Consider the following 23,468-nt stretch of genomic DNA (forward strand, 5'->3'; position numbering starts at 1 on the left):
CATGTCGTCTAGGTCCATATGGTTCAATATGGGCCATAAGAAATTGGAAGGGCCACCACGTCTACCGAAAAATGGGAGCAATGCGCGCAACGCTTGCGTTAATGAACACTCATTTTGATAATAAAGTTTTATCATTTGAACGTGCTGTTCAATCGTGTAACTTGCCATGATGATTTGGCATAAACAACTGAATAATAAACAAGAGATTTGACAGATGTCACCAAAACGAAATGGCTGCCACAGGGCGCCAAAATCGACCCGCGCCAATTGAAAAACGTTTGCGTTAATGAACACTCATTTTGATAATAAAGTTTTATCATTTGAACGTGCTGTTCAATCGTGTAACTTGCCATGATGATTTGGCATAAACAACTGAATAATAAACAAAAGATTTGACAGATGTCACCAAAACAAAATGGCTGCCACAGGGCGCCAAAATCTACCAGCTCCAATTGAAAAACCCCTTTACCTAAAAATATCCACAATTTCGCACACGCTGTTATTTTAACGATTTGTTTACATTTTCGGGAACTTTGTTCACCTATTTTAACATTAATTTTACAAAATTCATGGAGACGAAAACCCACCAACTACTTCGCACGGCGACTCTAGTATTAATTAACATATAATATTAATCATTCCAGATATCCTGCTTAAATAACGTGTGCGGTATGCTCCCGTTCCTTTCTGTTGAGGTGCCTGACCAATTTTATCGTCTATTCACGTCGCTTTGTTTGCATGCCGGTATACTTCATCTGGCCATTACAATCGCTTTTCAACACATTTTTCTAGCCGACCTGGAACGTTTAATCGGGCCAATTCGAACCGCTATTGTATACATTGGTTCCGGTTTGGCAGGCAACTTGACCAGCGCTGTATTAGTGCCATACAAGCCAGAGGTAAACTTAATAGCACTGTCATATTATTAAAACCAGCCTATGGCTTACTTATTTTAATTGCGTTCTACATAGGTTGGACCATTCGCATCATTGTCTGGGGTGGTTGCCTCACTGGTTGTTCTGCTTATACTAACTCACTGGAAACAAATGCGCAAACCTCATATAGCTCTATTCAAACTGATATGCACAGCAGCACTCCTTTTCGGAATTGGTACACTTCCGTGGCAATTGAACTTTGCAGGCCTGTTGGCAGGTACATTTTGCGGGATCTTCTTAACTATCGCATTGGTGCCGTTTGTCACCATCACCAAATACGGACGAAAAGCAAAGGTTTCCATATTATTGCTCGTATATGTATTTACTTAAGTATAGTTTATGCTTCGAATATCGCTTAATGGAAAGGAATAATTATTCTGGCAGTGCTGCCTAATGGGGCCTGCAAGTGTACAACATAAAAGGTGCTTTCCAAAGTAGAAAAGAACTTTTAACCAAAAACTGGTAGCATGTCGAATGAGTACGTATTTTAGAATCCCGGCGGAGATAACCATGAGGAAGTCGGCACAAGCCTGTTGGATTTCCGAAAATATACATGTCGCACGGTGATATAAAGGCAAAGTTGACAAGTTAACATGTACATTTAAATTTTAACGACATTTTTTTATGACATTTGGCATAACGTCCATTAAATCTCAGCATTCCCGAAATATTGTCCAATCAATTGTGCATCATAGTAGTTTTCGCGTAGTTAAAGGACCACTCTTGAAAAAAATTCGATTAATCAGTAACACTAATAAATTGCCTCAGCATATCTTCCATTACTTTGGTCGTATATTTCCTTAATTTCTCTGTCAATGTCGGACTAATTGAAACTCCCCATTAAAATGACTGCTTTGTTTGCATACAACAAACATCAAAAGTTGTTTGCTATGTTCTCTATTTTAAAAAGATAATTATGTAAGATATATGGCAGCCGCCATAGCCGAATGGCTTGGTGCGTAACTACCAATCGGAATTCAGAAAGAACGTAGGTTCGAATCTCGGTGAAACACTAAAAAGAAGAACAAATTTTTTCTAGTAGCGGTCGCCCCTCGGCAGGCTATGACAAACCTCCGAGTGTATTTCTGCCATGAAAACGCTGCTCATAAAAAATATCTGCCGTTCGGAGTCGGTTTGAAACTCTAGGTCTCCCCATTTGTGGAACAACATCAAGGCGCACGCCACAAATAGGAGGAGGAGCTCGGCCAAACACCCAATAAGGGTGTACGCGCCAATTATATGTACATATATATTAGGGTGGTCCAAAAAAAATTTGTATGCTGCCGCCCCCCAAAATAGTAAAGAATGAAAAATAAAAAGACCCGTATTTTTTTTTTTTTTAATCAGACCATATTTAATGGTGCCGCCGGGGCTTTGAAATATCCCATGTATTTTGCATGGGAAAAAAATACTTTTTCGTAGATTTCATGTAAAAACCTGGAAAATGAATATATTTTAACCGGATAACTCAGTTTCTCTTCATAATTGGTCAGGGATATTTTTCCAAAATCTCACAAAAAAATATCATAAAAGTAATATAAAATATTGTTTTTCGATTTTTTCTTAGATTTTCGTTTTATGGGGGCTTTTTGGGGTTCTATAAAAAATAGTTAATACAAAAAAATTAATTATTTCATAATTGGTTGTTATTCCCTGACCAATTATGAAGAGAAACTGAGGTATCCGGTTAAAATATATTCATTTTCCAGGTTTTTACATGAAATCTACGAAAAAGTATTTTTTTCCCATGCAAAATACATGGGATATTTCAAAGCCCCGGCGGCACCATTAAATATGGTCTGATTAAAAAAAAAAAAAAATACGGGTCTTTTTATTTTTCATTCTTTACCATTATGGGGGGCGGCAGCATAAAAATTTTAATATAAATTTTTTCCCATGCATTTTTGGACCACCCTAATATATATATATGTATATATGTAACACCAAGCTAGCTTACAATATTAGTGTAAATTCTTTTGATTAAGAAATAAATATTTTATAATTGGCGCTTAACTTGGGGCTTGCTAAAAATTTAAAGCCTCAATTGTATTAAAAAAAAAGAATTTCGTAAAAAATTACGTATTCGTATAGTAAAATCTTGGAATTTAAAATATACAACCTTAATAATGTCTGCGGACGTCAATGGTGTAGAAGACATAAAAAAGAACCACGTTTTTCACTTTGTTTTACATTGGACGGTGTTGGATGAAGCGACGCAAATGCAGAAATCCCGTTTGCTGTATGAATCTTTGAATAATAAAATAAAAAATAAATAAATAATTGGCGCGTACACTTCTGTTAGGTGTTTGGCCGAGCTCCTCCTCCTATTTGTGGTGTGCGTCTTGATGTTGTTCCACAAATGGAGGGACCTACAGTTTCAAGCCGACTCCGAACGGCAAATATTTTTATGAGGAGCTTTTTCATGGCAGAAATACACTCGGAGGTTTGCCATTGCCTGCCGAGGGGCGACCGCTATTAGAAAAATGTTTTTATTAATTTTGCTTTCACCGAGATTCGAACCAACGACCTCTCTGTGAATTCCGAATGGTAATCACGCACCAACCCATTCGGCTACGGCGGCCGCCTATCTTTGAATAATACCGTAAGCATTTGGGACGACATACCTAAGACATCTAACGGGCCTTGGCTGACCTTTAGCAAAATAAACGCACATACAGAACTTAATCAAACCATGTGTTTAAACAAAATCAATTATATAAGTGTTTGCTCAGTACCTATTTTCTTTAATTTCTACAAATGTTATGGTTAGCATTGGAATTCCATGCATATCATACAGGGCGATATGAAGTGTTACCAACTTTACACTGCTTGTATCTGTAAAACAGCTCATGACATCAACGTCAAATTTGTTCCAATGACAGTTCAATATATTGTTTATAAGCCATCAAAAACATTTGCGTCTCAGTTTTGTTGAATTTTTTTTCTCTGTGATGGAATTCAAACGTAATATTGTGATTGCGTTAAATTTGGCTGGAAAATCACAACCAACCATTGTTCGTGAGCTCAGTCACCTCAAAGGGAATAAAATGTTTGTGTATCGCACTATAAAACGTTACAATAATACTGGTAGCATTGCAAAACGCTATGGAGGTGGACCAAAAAAAACCGCAACGACGCCAGAAATGGTTCGTAAAGTGAAGGCTCCACTTGAACGAAGTCCACGTCGAAGTGGAAGAAAAATGGCCAAAGAACTGAAAATATCGCAAGACAAGGCTTACAAGTTCCAAAAAGCACACGATCTTTCACCCCAGCAAAACAAACTTCGGTGCGAAAGAGCAAAGGAGTTGTTGCGCTTGCACGAACGTGGGGAATTTCCTAATATTGCATTTTCTGATGAAAATAATTTCTCAATTGAGCAGTTCATTAACACTCAAAACGATCGAGTTTACTTGACCGAACGCTCATACGAGAATTTGAGTCTACGTATGGCCACTCGAAGCAATTTCCCATCGCAAGTAATGGTTTGGGCCGCAGTGACCGCTCATGGACGCTCTCCAATCGTTTTTATCGAGCCTGGTGTCAAAGTGAATGCGACTTATTATCGGGAAAATGGTTTAGAAGTTGCTTTAGAGTGGACGTTCCAACAGGACTCGGCACCGTCTCATAAAGCTCGTGTGAACCAAGAATGGTTAAAAAATCATGTTCGACACTTCATTTCGTCCACACAATGGCTTTCGAATTCGCCAGACGCAAATCCGATGGACTATTCCATCTGGTCCATTTTGGAGGGCAAGGTGAGGACTAAAAAATATGCCAGTATGGATGCGCTGAAAAAAGCGATTATACGAGAATGGGCCGAAACACCTCAAAATCACATTCGTGCAGCATGCAACTCATTTTTTGACCGTTTGAAGGCTATAGTCAAGGTAAAAGGTGGTCATATCGAGCTAAAGTGAATATACGCTGAAATTGTAATCATTTTTGAACAATTTTGTCTTTAAAGTCCATAAAAACTAATTTCACAAAAAGAAGCTATGGTGTTTTGAATAGGTAACACTTCATATCGTTCACCCTGTATATGTACGAGCATGTAAGTCGGCATACATAGAGGGTCCGGAACTCAAAGTGTGTAACCAATTAAAAAGGCCCTAAATTTAGTTTGGGAAATTACTTTTATTCAATTCAAATTCAAAAATGTGTGAAAATAATACAAAATTAAGGACCAACTTACTTTTGCTCGATATAACCACATTTTGCCTGGACTATGGCCTTGAGACGGTCCCGAAACGAATCACAAGCTGCCCAAATGTGACTTACAGGTATTTTGGCCCACTCGCGGACAATGGCTTTTTTCAGCGCCTCGAGACCGGTGAATTTTTTAGTTCGGACCTTGCTCTCCAAAATGATCTAAACAGAATAATCCGTCGGATTCGCGTCTGGTGAATTTCAGAGCCATTGTGTGGACGTTATGAAGTTCGGAACGTTGTTTGTTAGCCATTATTGGCTTACTTGAGCTTTGTGAAACGGTGCCAGGTTCTGTTGAAACGGCCATGGTCTGCCACTGAAATGTTTGTCTGCACGCGGCTTCAAAGCAAGCTCCAGAATACTTTTCCGAAAATATTTCGCATTTACCTTGATGCCGGGCTCGATGAAAATGATTGGAGAGCGCCAATCTGCGGTTACATTGGCCCAAAGCATTACCCGTGGCTGGTGCTGGTTTCTGGTGTAGAATCGATGACTCAAATTCTCGTATGAACGGTCGGTCAAATAAACCCTATCGTTTTAGGAGTTTACGAGTTGCTCAATTTGAAAAATTTCTCGTCAGAAAACACAATGTTTGGAAATTCACCGCTTTCGGACAAGCGAAACAACTCTTTCACTCTTTCAAGTCTGACTTGTAGCTGCTTTGTTTGCATTTCACATGACGTTGCAGTCTTTTGATGACCATCTTCATTACGTTTCGCGGTACTACCAGTATCATTGTAACGAGTAATGGTGCGATAAACAAAAATTTTATTTACTTTAAGGTACTCGAGCTCACAAACAATCGTTGGTTGCGATTTTCTTGCCAAATATAATGCAATCACACTATTACGTTAGAAATCCATGACTGATTTTCTTTTTTCGCATTTATTCTCGGCAAAATGCTTCTGCGCGCTTGTAAACAATACTCTGGACTGTTTTTGAGCCAACTAACAGACAGCTGTTGCCTATGCATCAGCGTGCGAGCGGTCTGAAGTTGGTAACAGCTCGAGTATCGGACCCTGTATATATGTATGCACGGGCACGCACTCACCACAGAAAAAATTTCACCATTTGCCAAATTCGGAACAATTCTATATGGCGAAGTTAGCTATATATAGGTACGTACATGCTCGTATATACATATATGTATACATATATATATGTATGTGATCTACATAAATTCGTATATTTTAATAAATAGTATAATAATATAATTAAAAGTAACGTTTATATTTTTATTTTATAAAAGAAAAAAAAATTATCAAAAAAAAAAAAAACATCAACGGGCCTCTAAATATGCTGTATTTGCACCGCAGCATGTTTGAGTGGAAAGGGGCCAACAATATTATTGTAAATTCTTTTGATTAACAAATAAATATTTTATAATTTATATATACAATGGGTACTTATTGCTTGTAGAACGTATGACTATAATATTGATATGTTGTCTGCCGGAATAATTTAAAATAAGTATATGATGGCCCATTTTCTGCATTTTTAATTCAAAGAACTCTGGTTCAAGTGTATTATTACAAAATGCAAACAGTAACTAAAACTTCAGTACGCACAAAATATTATTTTTTAAACTTAAAAGTGAAGCTATGAAAATTCATTTAAAATTATTTCCACCAAATGTTTAACGGCCAATACAAAAAAATTACCCTAAATTCAAAATAAGCCGTCTTAACGAGACTGTCATTATTTATCCAAAGCCATACAATTTTTACACCAGGTCAGTAAAAAATGTATTCTATTCACGTAATTTGCAAGAGACAGCCAGACTTTTTTAAAGTACTACTACTTACTTTGGGAAGCACCTTTATTGTTTAAAATTAAAAAAAATAAAAAATAAATAATTGGCGCGTATACTTCTGTTAGGTGTTTGGCCGAGCTCCTCCTCCTATTTGTGTTGTGCGTCTTGATGTTGTTCCACAAATGGAGGGACCTACAGTTTCAAGCCGACTCCGAAAGGCAGATGAGGAGCTTTTTCATGGCAGAAATACACTCGGAGGTTTGCCATTGCCTGCCGCGGGGCAACCGCTATTAGAAAAATGTTTTTATTAATTTTGCTTTCACCGAGATTCGAACCAACGATCTCTCTGTGAATTCCGAATGGTAATCACGCACCAACCCATTCGGCTACGGCGGCCGCCTTTGTTTAAAATTAACCTTTGTTTTTTTTGTTGTTCTCACTTCAAAGAGCCATTATCAGGCTCATTCGCATTTAATAAACCATCAACTGCGGCCGCAGTAGTCAGATGTATTTTTGCGTGACTATTATTCGGTATGTTCCGGAAACCTAGAGTTAGATAAATTCTAAAAGCGATTGACCCATGGCAGGCAATTCAAGCCTGCTGTTCGGAGAAGGAACAAACTGGTGGTTTCGTCATTAGTAGAACAACGTAAAGAAGTTAAATTGGAGGAAGAAATCTGCAAAACATATAACCAACGATGAACTCGCCAAATTAGGTATTTATATTTTAACTAGTTCTGAAAAAGAAATTTGCGTGAGAGAAAAGCTTGTTCGGAAATGACGCTCGTACGATGGGCGTCTGACCAATGAAAAGTTAGGCGGTGTATTGTGTATTTATTATCTTTATACAGTCTCCCTCAAATAAAACTATATTCCTTTATTTGTCCTTTTCAATTATTACATATTGTCACCTCCCCCCGAGCCCTGTTGCGAATTTTTAATGTAAGTAATGACAACCGCCTTAGTCGAATGCTTTGGTATCATTGTACTCGGCATGAGACACCGAATGATAGAAAATGCTTTTTCTGATAGTGGTCGCCCCTCGGCCGACAAAACCTACGAGTGTATTTCTGATATGAAAAACTTCTTTATAAAAACACCATCTGCCGTTCGGAGATGGCATACAACTTTAAGCTTACGGAAAATCATTATGACGTACACCACAAATGGGAAGAGGAGTTAGGCCAAAGCCGCAAAAAAAGGGTGTGGCGCCAAATACTTGTGTGTATACGAGTATATAATGGCAATAACGCTTAATCGCAGATACTCACTGTTCAAGTATAAAACAGAATTTCGAAATTGAAAATTAACAATTTTTCGAAAAAAACGCCATTTATTCAGGGTCTACGCCATTTATTCACATAAAAAAATTGTAAATATTTGCATTCAACATTTCTACTGAGAAATAAAAATAAGCAAAACCATAGAATTCATGTCCAAACGAATGATAGTACTGCATTGAAATATATTGGAATAGATTCTACCAAATTTTAAAATATGACTGGTGAAATATTGTACCACACCGTTTTCAGAGCTGACTTCAGTTCGTTTGTATTCCGAAAAACTTTATTTTCAGGATTCTGGTCAATTCCTCCCAAAGATGGTTGATTATATTGAGATCGATTGAGCGGATGCTTGGAGTATTCAAAGCAGTTGTAGATGAATCCCATATTGGCAACCGTTCGTCATTATCTTTATGGTTGTTCAAATATTGAAATTTATCCTTATTGTCTTCTACAAAATGATTATTTTGATACCTTCTCTTGAAAGGCACCCCCCCCCCCCCACCATCACAGAACCATCCCCATGCTTCCCAACACCATTTTTATTCTTCGATTCAAATTCAGTATTGGGCTTTCCGCAGACATATCACCTTCCATCCGACCCATTTAAATTATATGATATTTGCTTTCAGCTGTATATAATACTTTAAACCCTATAAGTACAAAAAGTAGTTATTTAGTTATATTTTGCCGTTTTCCATACGAACGCTCTTAATTTTAGGTTAGGTTAAAATTGGCAGTCGTTTGGTACATAGAGAGAGCGATGCCACTTAGACCTCGAAATGGGTCCGTTGTGAGCAGCACGGATTGAGCTACATTTTTCCTGCCCGATTAAACCATCCTGAGCATTGGACAAAGCGTAAAAGGTTGTTGATACCTAAAGTGTATAGAATATCTATAGTGATTAAGAAGTATGATCTTAAATATAGCTTCTTGTTTCTGGCTAGAGCCTGGCATGTTGAATTGTTTCCAACTCTTCCACATTCCTACAATTACGACAGAAATCACGCATGTAAACGCCTAATCTCCTTGCGTGATTTCCTATGACACAATGTCCTCTGACGGCCTCTACTAAGGTCCTAATTTGAAGTCTACTCAATTTTATAATATTCTTGGACAGACGGCTAAATCTTTGTCATGTTTGCCTAGCAATTTCACAGGTATTGGCACTAATTCATCTTTGATTCACAGAACTGATTAGTTCGTCAATAACAAGAAGCTTACAAGTTGCGAGAGGTACCTCCATAAAATTATTTATGATTGGCATACAGGTACCTTCTCTTGCAAAATGGGTAGCCCTACAGTTCCCTGGTATATCTCTGTAGCCTGGAACCCAGCATAAGATAATCACAACCACTGGGTATATCCATATAGGCTTCTAATATTGTTGAATGTCCATGTGTGACAGTCTTCAGGTCAGGCCGCTGAGTATTTGCAGAAGAGATCTTGGGGTGGCAGAGTAATAAAGTACTTCTTCCGCACAGTTCGCGACACATTCCGATATTTCGATCTGTTTCAACACAATGATACTTTACCAATTTAACTAAGTTCTACGGCTTATACAAAGGGTTTGTTTTTAACTTCATTTAAAATCATGCGCTCTTTGATCATTACATTTCTTACTTTTTGTATGTTCTAAATATGGTTGTATTGTATGAGTTTTGTCAATTAAATTGCTGAACCCTCTGAAAGTGTTTACCTCTTCCTGCAATTTAAAAATCAGCCAGCGTTCCTCTTTAGCTGTCTGTTTTCCTTATGTTGTTCAAAACTTGCAGCACATTAAAGCGTAACACCTTTTATCAAATTTTACGTCATCCATATCATCCTATTTTAGTACGATTATTCGTTTTGCTATAGTTTTCCGAATTTATTTATTTTTTTATTTCCTATTCTAAAAATGTTCAATGTAAATATAAATTGTTTATATGAAATGAAATGGAGTGCACTATAAGTATATGAAAATCATGGTTTTTTCCAAATAAAATTAATGTATTTTTCCGCAAATCGTTTTTAAGTTGAACGTTAACTATCGTAATCCCTCATAAAAACCACCAACTTACAATATTATATCGAAATTGAAATTGAAATTTGAAAGCTCGAGCCAAGAAGCACCGAGATATTTGGTAACTCCGAAAACACTCAGGTTAAAAAGCCCATTGTATTTAAAGCTCTGGAAAATGAAAAGTAGATACTCAAGGAGAAAAGTAGCGAAAGGAAGGATAGAAAACAGGAATAGAGGAAAAGAAGACAAATCTGAAAATCTCCTCCCAATTTTACTTGTTCTCATGACATCGGAACCTAAAATGCGTAGCCTAGCTCTAGCAAATGTGGGACACTCACAGAGAAAATGCTTAGTTCCTAAGCAAAACAGGGATATAGGGCCCTCAATGATTCTAATGGTGGTCACATGTTAACTCCATGGATTGTGTCCCGTAATAATGCCGACCATCAGCCGAACGTCTTTTCTTCCAAGTTTTAGAAGAAAGTCCGACAGTTTTCTGTTCAGGCTTGTCACAAAATACTTTGCAGTTCTCCAGTGTTCCAGACCGGACCATCGCTCTTTATGTAAATTGCATCCATAATCGCTGATCCATTTCTAGATTCCTGCAGAATTGATTCCGATTAATGGCTCTGATCCCAGTAGATGAACTGCTGATCCATAGTTGGCCAATTCATCGGAAATTTTGAATCCCGCAGTGTCCTGAAACCCACATAAGTACGAACCTGTTCTGTCTTGCGACAGAATTAAGCTTCTTCTTACATTCTTGAACAATCTTTGAGGTTTGCTTTACGTTTTTCAAAGCCTTTAGCGCAGCCTGACTGTCACTAAAGATCTCCAATCTGTTTCCCACTCCTTCTTTTCTCAATTATCCATTCTGCTACTTTCAGAATGCCAAAACTTTCCGTTTGGAAAACAGTTATCATTCCTCCCATAGTATACTTATTACTATCGTTTAAGTACCATCCAGTTCCAGACTCTACTTCATTCTTGGACCCATCGGTGAAGGATATCCATCAAACCTCCCTGAATACTTTCTGGATTGCTCCATTGCTCTCGCATTCCTCTGACATCAAATTTCTTTCCAAATTAAACTATGGGTATAAAGTCGTCCTTAGGTGCCAAAAACAGTGGATACTGCTCAGATAGCATCTTAAAGATTTCTCTGAATCCCTACACATTGTTTTTATTGTTTCGTTTTGTATCTTAAGATCCAAGGGGAGTAAATCAAGCATAGCATTTAGGGCATCGCTGGAGGTTGCACTCATGACACCCGTAATGCATAAATATGTATTGTATATACTTGTTTGCAGCCTTCATAGTTTCCGAAGTGTTGACTTAACAATTGTCCGTCTCCACCAAACCACAGAAGCATAAGTGATTATTAGTCTGATAAGTGCCGTTTATACCCACCAGATCACAGCATGTTTCAGACTCCAGGTTTTGCCAAAGGCTCTGCGGCATTGATAAAAAATCCTTAATGTGCGATTCACCTTCAGTGAAACATGTGTCTCCCAATTCAGCTTCTCATCCAAGATTACTCCTAGATATTTAACTTCATCGGAAAGACCAAGAGAGACAGAGGATTGAGCCAAAAGTGGCATTATCAAAAGCTCCCTCAAAGTCCACGAACACGCCCATGGTGTACTCGTTAGCTTTAAGCTCGGCTTCAATCTTGCTGACAAGATCGTGTAACGCTGATTCACATGATTTCCCACTCTGGTAAGCATGTGGATTTCTACTAAGTGCGCTGCTCGGCAATACCCCCACTCGAATATGTCTCTCTACCTCTCGTTGTAGTCTTTTCAACAAGAATGATGTCAAACTGATTGATCTAAAACTTTTAGCTAGGGAAAAGTCATCTTTTCCTGTTTTCGGAATAAATACTATTCTTACGCGTCGTCATTGAGATGGTATGTGACCCAGTGCAAGACAGGCTGTGAATATCCTTTTCAAGGCCTTAATCTACCTATTACCTCCTTTCTTTAGTATTGCTGGATATATTCCACCAGGTCCAGGGGACTTACAATTTTCAAAGGAAGATAAGGAAAAGTTTATCGATTCCTCTGACTACCAATATACTAGTATCTTCAAACTATTGATTTGAGTTTTTTCAGGTTTGGTATCCGCTCTGTTCCAAGCTCACCATACTTGTCCCAGTCCACCTTTCGAAGATTCCTACCAGAAGGTATTGATATAGTATCAATTCCCAGTCGGAATTCGATAAGACGATAATCTGAAAGAGAGTCTTCTTCCAAGATTAGCCATTGGTTGATTTAATTGCCAACTTACCTGTTGGCAATTATTAAATCAATCATCTTTTGTCTTCTTTTGGTAACAAAAATTGGTTTGTTACCAATTTTTTGAATAATCAAATCAGTCAACAGAATAAAATCCAGTTACTGGAAAACTCTGGAATTTCATTTGCTGCTTTCCCATACTATGTTCTGAGAGTTTGCGTCACAGCCCATTATTAGCCCCAGATTATTGTATTCTGAATATTGGACTACTTCTTCTAGCTCTTTCAAATGGGGCAGATGTTAAGAGTGGTAGGGTAGGTAGGCCGCAACTATGATATCTCCGACACTTTCCCACTATTTCAGTACTTGATTTTTACATACATCGTTTGTTTTTTTAACATCGATCTACTTTGGCATGAGAATACATGCTCGTGGTCTCACATTCCCTCCGTAATGAAGTATTTGTCCCCACGACATATCACCTAGACCACAGATTCCTTGTGTATGTCATGGTTCTTGTATAAGTATTATGTGTGGGTTTGTTTGCAGTTTTGCATGCCTACGGCACAGAAGTGCCGTGCTACTCTCAAAGATAGCTGTAAAGATAGTCTTGTTGCCTTTGGTAGGTACTTATCTCTACCGTCATTGCTTTTGCTGCCACTCTCGCGATTGATTCGCCAGACGTTGACGGAGTAGTGTCATTCGACATTTGAGATCCCTTAGCTTTTGCCTTGTCAGGTACAGGTTTATCTGCTTCCGATTAGGGCGAGGATGCAGGCATTTCCGAATTCAGACTTGCGACTTTCTTCTTCTTTGCCTATCTCTTCTTCGCGGTCGCTGGCACAGACTCTGTTTCGCTTCCGGAAGGTTGCAATATTACAGAAGAACCGTCTGTTCTAATGCTTCGGCTTTCTTCGCCTTTTGTATTCTCCGTTTGATCTGCCTCTCGTATAGACCCACATCTGCATTCAGTAACTTCAGCCTTCTCCTAATTCGCATCAGGTTTAATCGTTGTCAGAGACTTACTCGGTATCAGAGATTCGTTTGAGTCTATTGAGAGATTTTCCGACATCTCCACATCCTCCACAGCTTGTTCAGTTGCGTCGTATGGTGTAGAAATCGGTATATCTCTCTCATTCATTCGGCTCTCCCCTGACATAGTCAACGTGCCATGTGAGAAAGTAGAAAGTTAATTTCATATCTACTGCCATGTAAAGTATAGGGGGACAAACAGAGGACTTGATAGAATACCATGGTAGGGAATAACAGGAGGACGTTGGTACGGTAATTTCCGCATGGTGATTGAATAACCGTCACTTCCGCCGTTCCACGGATGGATGATTAGCCAATCATCACATGCAGCTTCCCTCGTAGTTCGTGGTAAGTTAGCCCCCACGAAATGAGGGTTAAACTACTTGAGCCTCACCCCTGCCGAATGGAGACAAACCTGATAAGGGCAAATTAACTTATTATATCACTTCTACACAACTGTCTGGCCCAATAGCAAAGACCAGCGCTTTATTGTAGCTATCTTAAGCAGAAAATCGATTAATGTCATTCTCTCATTAGACCAGACTATATTCTTTTAAGAAAGAAAAACAAAACATTGTTTTTTCTACGCATGAATGATATAACTACTGTTATCCTAAGTAGATGTTGAGTCATTTAAAAGAACCTTGTTCCGCGAACTTATTAAACATTAACCAATATATCTCTACTTCTTTTTACTTGCACATTGTTGTTCTTCTTTATCTTTAACGATTACTTTATAAATATTTACATATTAACTATTTTTCTGTATTCCAATCATAATTTTTAGATAAATCTTATCTGGTCCTGCATCCTGTTCCATTTTTTCATATATTCGGTATTATTAGTGACATTCTACGTATTTCCGACGGAATTAACCTCTCTAAATGTGGAGGAAGTTTTCGGTACTAATTTCAATTCGAATTCGGGTGGCAGCAATATGGCCGACCGTCCTAGTTTTGGTGTCAGCGTTGGAGGAATTGACCTCAGTAGTAGCCATTTAGTCGGCGGCAGTGATATACCGTGTATTGTCACCAACGAGAATGACCGAAGTGCCGATGGCGGTAGTAAAGATAATCAATATGAATCGGTGCAGCAACAGCAACAATATTACTATCGCCGTCGCTCAAGTGATATATTAACAAAAGGAGCGGTACGTATTTAGAATGTCTACATACATGTGTATATGTACATATGCCTCAAAAGTTCAGTATACCTAAAAGTTCAGGAACTACAATATCTTAAAATTTCGAGAGTCTTTTTCCTCTTTGGTCGCTGCTAAAATAATACTTGTTAAATACTGAGCTGAGAAATTATTTGCTGCTCGAGGGTCTTCATTTATATTTTCGGATCGGATAAAAATAATATTGCCACATTAGATCTGGTATCTGAGACATAAGCCAAAATATTTTGAAATCCAAATATTATTTGTGATGTTTGCATACCCGGATTAAAATTGCGAAGTTTTGGTGAATATATTTTGGAGGTACCTCAATCGAAGTATAAAACAGTGTTAAAAGGTTCAAAGTCAGTACGATCAAGCAATATATTTAGGCAAAGTTTGCTAGTTTACCTGTGGTGAATTTTTAAACTCACCTTAAGCACGGGGAATCGGCCGTTTAAACTTCGTTTAAATGTAAAGCATTGTTAAACTAATACTAGTATATTAAATAATCATTATATCTAATATATGGAGTTATCTTTTGTAGTAACAATGTTACATTTATTCTGCCTCATGGGGAAAAGATTTCTACGGGTGTGCCCAACTGAGATTGTATTGGTGATATACGAAAAAAAAACACAGTCTTCGACCATGTTACTTCGCTGCCGTATGAACAACGACTCCATAGACGAGTGTGTGAATACGGGTGAAACGAGCGGGCAGAAATCGGCTGCCGAAAGGCACTGTGAAATGGCAGCCGAAGCTGCTCACACAATTATTTTTTTCCCCATAGCTAATAAACCTGATAAATCTATCATCCTCTATTCAACCTTGTGTCTGGGCCTGCAAAAATTTCGTATTAGTTCTCGGCATATTCACAGGGCTGCGTATTATTTTCTCAACGGTTGCACTCGTACTTACACACACATATGTATGTATGTATATTGAAAACAATTTTTTCTACACACACCTTCGAAATTAGACCTTACACATTTTCCGTTTCGACTAAATTCTAGGGTTTAAGTTGCAGAGAACGCTAATGATATTGAAAAGTCTCACGAGCTACGAATATTGTGAATTGTCAAAAAAGAAGTGTAACCTCGCCCAACTTGGCAGCGGGAAGTTCTTACCAGAGCTGATTACAGTGAATTCTGTACAAGTACACTGGCTCTGTAGTTTTTAAGCTTCTGTATGAAATCAAATTGCCGGCGGCATTTGAATATGCATTTATTTCTTCCTTTGGGAAACGACATTTTATTCAATTTACATTTTATTACATATGTATATATTTTCTCGATAGTATAAAACTTTGACATTTAAAATAAATAATAGAAAAATTCAAAGAAACCTGTTTGCATATATGGGAAAACTAAGTTCAATTGCATCTTTAATAAATATAGGTTTACACACCTACATATGTGTGCACTGAAGCAACCATCTGCATGCAATAATTGGGGAATAAATACCCGAATAATCCAATTCCTGCCTAACAAATGCTAAAACAACTCACTTTTGCATATGTATGCACATATGTATGTATATTTTTGTATTTGCGTATGCACACTTGCTGCCCTGTCATAAGTACGTACGTATTTGTATTCTCAACTCCCAGCCAAACTATGCTTACTAGCATACGCATATGTACAGTATGTCATCAAATTGTTTGCAAAATGAAAAAATTTTAGTAATTAGACTTACGATTTATTATGTAAAATGTCTTTTATTAGCCCTTTTTTTACAATATTATTAACGGCAATATTCGTCAAACGTTTTACGTACAACATGTACAAAAACCAAAATATAACAGTAAAATAAACAAGCAACACTACAATTCGACATATATATATTGCGTTGTCAATTAATTCTTTGCAAAATGCAAACACAACATGAATAAGCTGGAGCTAGGTTAGGTTAGGTTAGCCTGGTTGGCAATATACCACGCATAGACCTTTTGGTCCCTAGAGATACCAGATGGAGACCAACCTCTATGAATACCGGAAGTAGACATCATGTAGGATGTCAGCGCTTTTGGCGAATCTAAGCAGAGCTGGGGGCTCCGCTTTTGAGACGTCCTCCAGACCCTCAAACAATGAGGCTCCCAGGCATTTTAAACGCGTTTTCAACTATGCCGGACAGATGCACAGAAGGTGTTCTAAAGTTTCCTCAAGTTTCGCGAGAGTGTGAGTACGAATGGAGTCAATTTTTTTTAGTTAACTCTACACATAACTTTTGCTGTTTTGCATGTGGTCAGACTAGTCCACCTTGCTTCCACACGCCTTTTCAAGTGGCCGTCCATTTTATTGTATATTACATTTAGGGTTTTTGGTATGTCGTTCTCTTGCTCAAACGGTAGTCTAACAGCACTTTTTGCTATCTTATCTACTATTTCGTTCCCCATAATGCCTTTATGAGCAGGTACCCAGTTGATATGCAGCCTACTTTTGCGGCTAGCCTTTCTATGGGCTACCTGCTCCGTCGAACATTTTTGGACTTAATACAATATGAGCTTGTTGCCTTTATTGCTGCTTAACTGTCCACGTATATATTAATTGTTGAGTTCCTTCTTGTTCTAGTGTAGGCTAGCTCCGCGGCTTTCTCCACAGCAGAAAATACTGCTGTGGTCTGGCAGCTTGATAGGCTGCCTTATTCCTAGTTTTGAGTGGTAAATACCCACTGCCACTCTGTCTAAAGTCTTGGAGCCGTCTGTATAGATGTGAAAAGTTCTATGGCCAGGCTTCATGCCTTTGTGCCATACCTCCTTTTCAATTGTAGTGCGAAAACTTCTCCCCAATTAAAGTGCGGAGTCATGTAGTCTGTAAAAACTGAGTTCCACTTTCCTATTGAGCTGTGTCCGAAGGTTCTGCAGGTGAATACCCCAGCAGCAACTAACCTCCAGCGGATTTCGCTGTCAGGTTTTCCGCCATAAGGTCAATAGGTGGCATGCTGAGTACCATTTTCAGCGCCGCCGCTGGAGTGGTTTTCATCGCTCCTGTTACGTACAGAGCAGCGAGTCGTTGAATCCTTTCCTGTGGCATTAAGTTTGTCAGTTTTTTTGTAGCAGTCCACCATACTCAGCCCCATATAACAATATCGGTCTAACTACTGCACCAATACATCAGAGAGGGTTATAGACCCCAAGTAACGCCCAGCATTCATTTACATGCCTACAACGCATTACTGGCCTTTTTCGCCCTTTCCTCAACAATGTGCTTCCACAGCAATTTACTGTCTAGTATAACTCCGCGGTACCTTGCATGATCTTTGAGAAGTAGTTCGTTGTTGCCTACCTTCGGAAGGTTCCACATCGGGACCTTGTACTTCCTGGTAAAAAGTACCATGTCCGTTTTTCCTGGCGTTAATCCATAGCCCTACGCGAGACGTCCATTGGTGTACCGGATTAAGTGTGTTTTTCATCACATTACTGATGGTGTCCAGGTACTTTCCCGTAACTACTATAGCTATGTCATCTGCATATGCCACTAGTTTTGCTAACAGCTGCCTTATCCATAGATATATCGCGCGCTGCACATTAAGTGACGCTATACTATTTTATCCTTCGTCAATTATGTCTCTAATATATGTGTCTAGAATCTTCTCCAACGTTTTCAGGAGAAATGAGGTCGAACTAATGGGCTTGTATTCCTTCCAGTAGAGAGGGTTGCTTTTCCCAGCTTTTGGAATAAACACAACTCTCGCTTCTCTCCACAATACAGGAACATAGCTGAAACTCAAGCATCCCCTGAATATCGTTCTTAACCATAGTACCACAAGATGGCTTACCTTTTGGAGCATGGCTGGGAAGATTCCATCTAGTCCTGGCGATATATATTGGCCCAAACTTTGCATAGCCCATTCTATCTTGTTGGTCGTAATTACGTTCGTCGAGATGTCGTGCATAATATCTCTTGTAGGTTTGAGATCTATAGTGTCCGGACACCCAGGAAAATGTGTGCTGACTAGGTCTTCAAGAGAGTCCTCGCAGCTGTCAGCCCACTCCCCATTAATTTTTCGTATTGTTCTTGGAATAGACGGGTTCTTGGACAGTTTCCTAAGTGTAGCCACTTCATTAGTGTCTTCCATGCTGCTACAGAAGTACTTCCAAGATTCTCTCTTGGCTCTACGTATTTCATTCATGTATACTTTCGATAGATCCTTATACTCCTTCCAACAGAATTCATTGCCAGCAACTTTGGCTATATAATACAGAATTCATGGACTCTACGCCTTTGTGCTCCTAATTCCTTGTTCCACCAAGGAGGCTTCACCTTGCGTCTATTACGTGTTGGGGACCAGGATCTTTTGAAGGCTTTAACTCGAGCAGTTGCAAACAATTCAAGCCCTTTTTCAAGTCCGGGGTATCATTGGTGTTTTTGATAGTATATCCTTATACAAGTTCCAGTTCGTATTCTTACGATTTCTAGAGGATATAAGTTTATCTATATATATAAAAATGAAATGATGTTCGTTTGTACGCAATTTTTTGGGCCGAAACGAGGTCAATTTTATTCGTTCTTTTTTTCATATTATAGGGATCCACTAGGGGAAGGTTTTTAGCAAAAAAAAATTTTTTTAAATATTTTCTTCATATAAAAAAAGAAAAAATCAAAATATTGTACAAAATAAAACTTGCTCGATTCTTAGATTATAGTAAGTTTCGAATCGACATTCATTTTATGTGTACAACTTTTTTTGAATTTTTCGTTATTGTGAAACGATTTATGTCGTATTGTAATTAAAGAGTCGAATACAGAAATTTCAAATGATTCGAATGAAAATAATGCTTCAATTCAATTTAGCAATGCTTTCCTTGACCAATTCTATATGGAAATGAATGCGTTTGCAAACGATGTTTTCGGCTATGAACAAATGTTGGAATCGAATGAAAAAGGAAAGAAACGCGAAATGATAAAAAAAATTCTTGGAAAATTTAAAATGAATGGTGCTTCATTGGAAAAATTCAAAGGTAATAAGAACATACACAAGATAAAGTTAGAATTTGAATTTTTAGATTTATTTTTTTTATTTCTCATTTTTTCAGAAGTATACCACACAACAACTCATTCCAACTCTGATTTTGAAATCCTGTTGGAATTGGTGATCGATAATTGTGTCACTATAATGGTCAATGGAAATTTGCGTGTATCAGACCCTGCATATTATTTACCATATCAACTTTTTATGGAACATATGGACCAAATGAACACAAAAAAATAATTTAGTTTTGTTTTGATTTTTTGCAACATTTTGGTTTTCAGTTAATACAATAAAAACAATACTATTTTTTCGTGAACACAAGTGAACACAAAATTCTAAATTTATTACGTTGTTTGTTTAGTATTTTTTTAGAAAACAAGTAAATTTTTTGGTTTTGAGGAAATTTGTTTATTGTTGCTATTTGTGAAGGCGTAGATATTTGTAAGTATTTGACTATAATCCTAAAAGTTTTTTTCAAAGGGGGGTTTTTCAAAAATTTAAAAAAAAATTGTTTTCAAAAATTTTGAAGAAATAAAGTAAAATAAAAAAATTTCGAAAGCATGAAATTTTTTCAAAACCAAATTTTCCTCAAAAAGATAAAAGAAATTTCTTCGAAGAGGTGTTTTTCTAAAATTACAAAAAAAAAAAATTTCAAAAATTTTAAACAAATAAAATAAAATAAAACTTTTTCAAAGGTATGAAATTTTTTCAAAACAAAATTTTCTGAAAACCAAACAAAATTTAAAAAAAAAAAGGTGTTTTCAAAGCATTTCATATTCCACTATTAATAGAGAATACATTTTTTCGAGGGGGTGTTTTTCAGAGCGGAAAAAAATCTTTTTTAACAAATCAATTTAAACTTTTACAAAAGTATGAAATTTTTTCAAGAACAAAATTTTCTCAAAAACGTTAAATTAAAAAAAAATAGTTTTTTCAAAATATTTAATTTTCAGCAATTAACTGAGAAGAATTTGTTAGAGCGAAGTGTTTTTCAAAACTTAAAAAAAAACTTTTTAACCAAAAAAATAAACCTTTTTTTCAAAACAACAGGAATGATAACATTGCCTAACAATTTCTGCACTTTTGCACAGTCTAAAGAGGCATTGACACAGAGTGTATTTCCAAACATAGTTCAACATTACAAAAACCATGATTGGCTCAGCGAAAGAGAAAGAAACTCACTCGATTTGCCAGGTCTACCACCTCATAATTTACGATTAAAAATTGGAGCACCGATTATTATGCTGCGCAACATTAATGTGCCACGACCTTGCAACGGTACCAGACTCGCTGTGAAGAAGCTAATGGGTAACATTATCGAATCAACAATTTTGAAAGGGAGGTACAAAGGAGAAGACTTTTGATACCCAGAATTCCACTGATTCAGACGGATTTACCATTCAATTTCAAACGTTTGCAGTTCCCTATTCGCCTTGCCTTCGCTATGACAATTAATAAGGCGCAAGGACAGTCTCTACAAATGTGCGGTATTAATTTAGAATACCCAATTTTTTCTCATGGACAATTGTATGTAGCTTGCTCACGAGTAAGCAAACCATCGTCATTATTCATTTACGCGAAAGATGGAAAAACCAAAAACGTTATCTACCAAAAAGTGTTACAATAAAGTTCGAATGAAATTGTATCAAAGAATTTGCTTTGTTTCGTATTAATTTTATTCTCTTTCAGCAAATCTTTGAATTTTTCGCCTAGCGAAGTGGGCGAGGGTACGCTAGTATATATATAAGCTAGCTAACGGTACTTTTATTTTGAGCGCAAATAATCGCGTGTTACGATATAATCGCACGTTTCTGCACACTCTGGTATTTTCTGCCATGTCAAGGTGTACTCCTTTGTCTTATATCAACAAAAATTCGCAGTTTTACTTCAAGTTGTGTTTGCATTTTGCAAAGAATTAATTGACAACGCAATGCATGTATGTATGTCGAATTGTAGTGTTGCTTGTTTATTTTACTGTTATATTTTGGTTTTTGTATAGGATGGGACATTTAAAATTTGCTTTTTGAATCGGCAATAAAAAACAAACGAATCAATATTATTTCAAAATTTTTTTTTTTCTATGGAAGATTGAACATTGTCATTTATGAATGAAAAATAATACCGTTCAAATGACTGCCACGACTGGCTTTACAGTAGGCCATTCGATTAACCCAATTTTTAAGCACATTTTCGATTGTTTGGGCTCCAGCTTCATGAATGGCAACTTCGATTTCGTGTTTTAAAGCATCAATTGTAAGCGTCTACGCATGCTTCTCACTAACCTTTTAGTGTCATTTTCTGCGATTTTGCCCCACTCCTCTGATAACGCATTTTTAAGCGATCCCTTTGAGGTTATATTATGTTTCCGAATTCTTTTTTCTAACAAATCTCAGACATGTTCAATGGGATTTAGGTCCGGTGATTGTGGGGGAGTATGCAGTTGTTTGCAGTTGTAAAGGAGCCATTCCTTAACTAAATATGACGTGTGCTTGGGGTCGTTATCCTGCTGAAAAAGAAATGTATTTTCATCGAGCCCCAATTGCGTTGCACTTTGCTTAAGGTTGCTGCGTAAAATGCTTAGATATGAATGCGTATCCATAGTAGTTTCAATAAAGACCATTTTAACCACACCAGCTGCCCCCATACACCCCCAAATCATTATGTTACCGCCACCGTGTTTGACAGTCGGTATTAAATTTTTTATTTGCATCTCCTCATTAGCCTTTCTCCATATTTTTGTCGCTCCATCCGGTCCATAAATATTATATTTAGATTCATCGCTAAATAATACGTTATCCCAAAAGGAATCTGGCTTTTCTAAGTGCTGCTTTGCAAAATCCAAACGTTTTTTTATTAATAGGCGCTATTAGAGGTTTTCTACGTGGAACTCTTCCATTGTAACCAGCTTTATGAAGTACATTTCTAATGGTCTGAGGTTTGACGCTTGTTGCAGTTCCTTGTAGCAATTCATCACGTATTTTTGGAACAGATTTTTTGGGATCAGCTTTGATGGCATTCAAAATATATCTCTCTTCCCGTTCGGAATTTTGGACGACCAGAACGTGGTTTCTTTTGCACATTTCCATTGATGTTGTGAAAGTTAATAATATTTTGTACGCTAGAATGTGTTTTTCCAACAATTCTTCCAATTTCACGCAATAATTTTTTTTCCAAATACAATTTGATGATCAGTTTTCTTATTTCCATCGATATTTCTTTACCTTTTCCCATTTCGTCCACTTTGAACTAGCGCCTGTATACAAATGTACAAATTATCAATAATAAAATGCTTCAAACGCATTTCTACACTTGTTTGCTAAAACCCAAACAAATTTAAATACGTTATTTTTACAAAAACAACAACGCAACAATACATATTTGCGTGTTGTACTTAAACTTTTTTTGCGTAATTTTAGCGCTCATTGAGGGTTATTTTACGTATGCATCTAAAATGTATAACGGGAACAACAAAAAAACCGGTTTTCATGACAACAATGTACTCTTTTAATGATACAAAGATATTGCATGAAGTTTTCTTTAACATAACTATGATAATTCTTAGTGTTTGTAAGAAATAACAAGGTGTACTTAAACTTTATTGACTCACTGTATAAGCGCACACACCGGGCACTCACTTCATTCTTATAAATGCGTATGTCGTCCAAAGCTAAAATACTATACCTAGCGACCACAAGAACAAAATGCATTAATAGGCGCAGCCGTAGCGGCCATGATTCCAGTTGCCATGGGACTGAACAGTCGAAAATAGTCACGGCGGCGCTGAACAGTTTCAAATATTGTACAGCACTACATAAACAAATTGATTGATGAGTGGGAGCTTATATTTCTTAGAGCAAAATACTTTTATTCATAAAACGAGCAGCCCA

At 37.3% G+C, this 23,468-nt stretch overlaps 1 protein-coding gene across 1 annotated transcript; it reads left to right on the top strand.

Moving 5' to 3' along the window:
- Positions 1–623: 623 nt before the first annotated feature.
- On the top strand, positions 624–20,051 carry LOC128869399 (inactive rhomboid protein 1-like). Its single transcript, XM_054111950.1, has 5 exons — positions 624–899; positions 972–1,229; positions 14,236–14,598; positions 19,404–19,570; positions 19,646–20,051. Exons 1-4 carry the CDS (start codon positions 672–674, stop codon positions 19,416–19,418), a joined length of 864 nt encoding a protein of 287 aa, XP_053967925.1. The 5' UTR covers positions 624–671; the 3' UTR covers positions 19,419–19,570; positions 19,646–20,051.
- The last annotated feature ends 3,417 nt before the right edge of the window (positions 20,052–23,468 follow it).

The sequence above is a fragment of the Anastrepha ludens genome, chromosome X (genome assembly GCF_028408465.1).
Source record: "Anastrepha ludens isolate Willacy chromosome X, idAnaLude1.1, whole genome shotgun sequence".
Classification (NCBI taxonomy): Eukaryota; Metazoa; Arthropoda; class Insecta; order Diptera; family Tephritidae; genus Anastrepha; species Anastrepha ludens.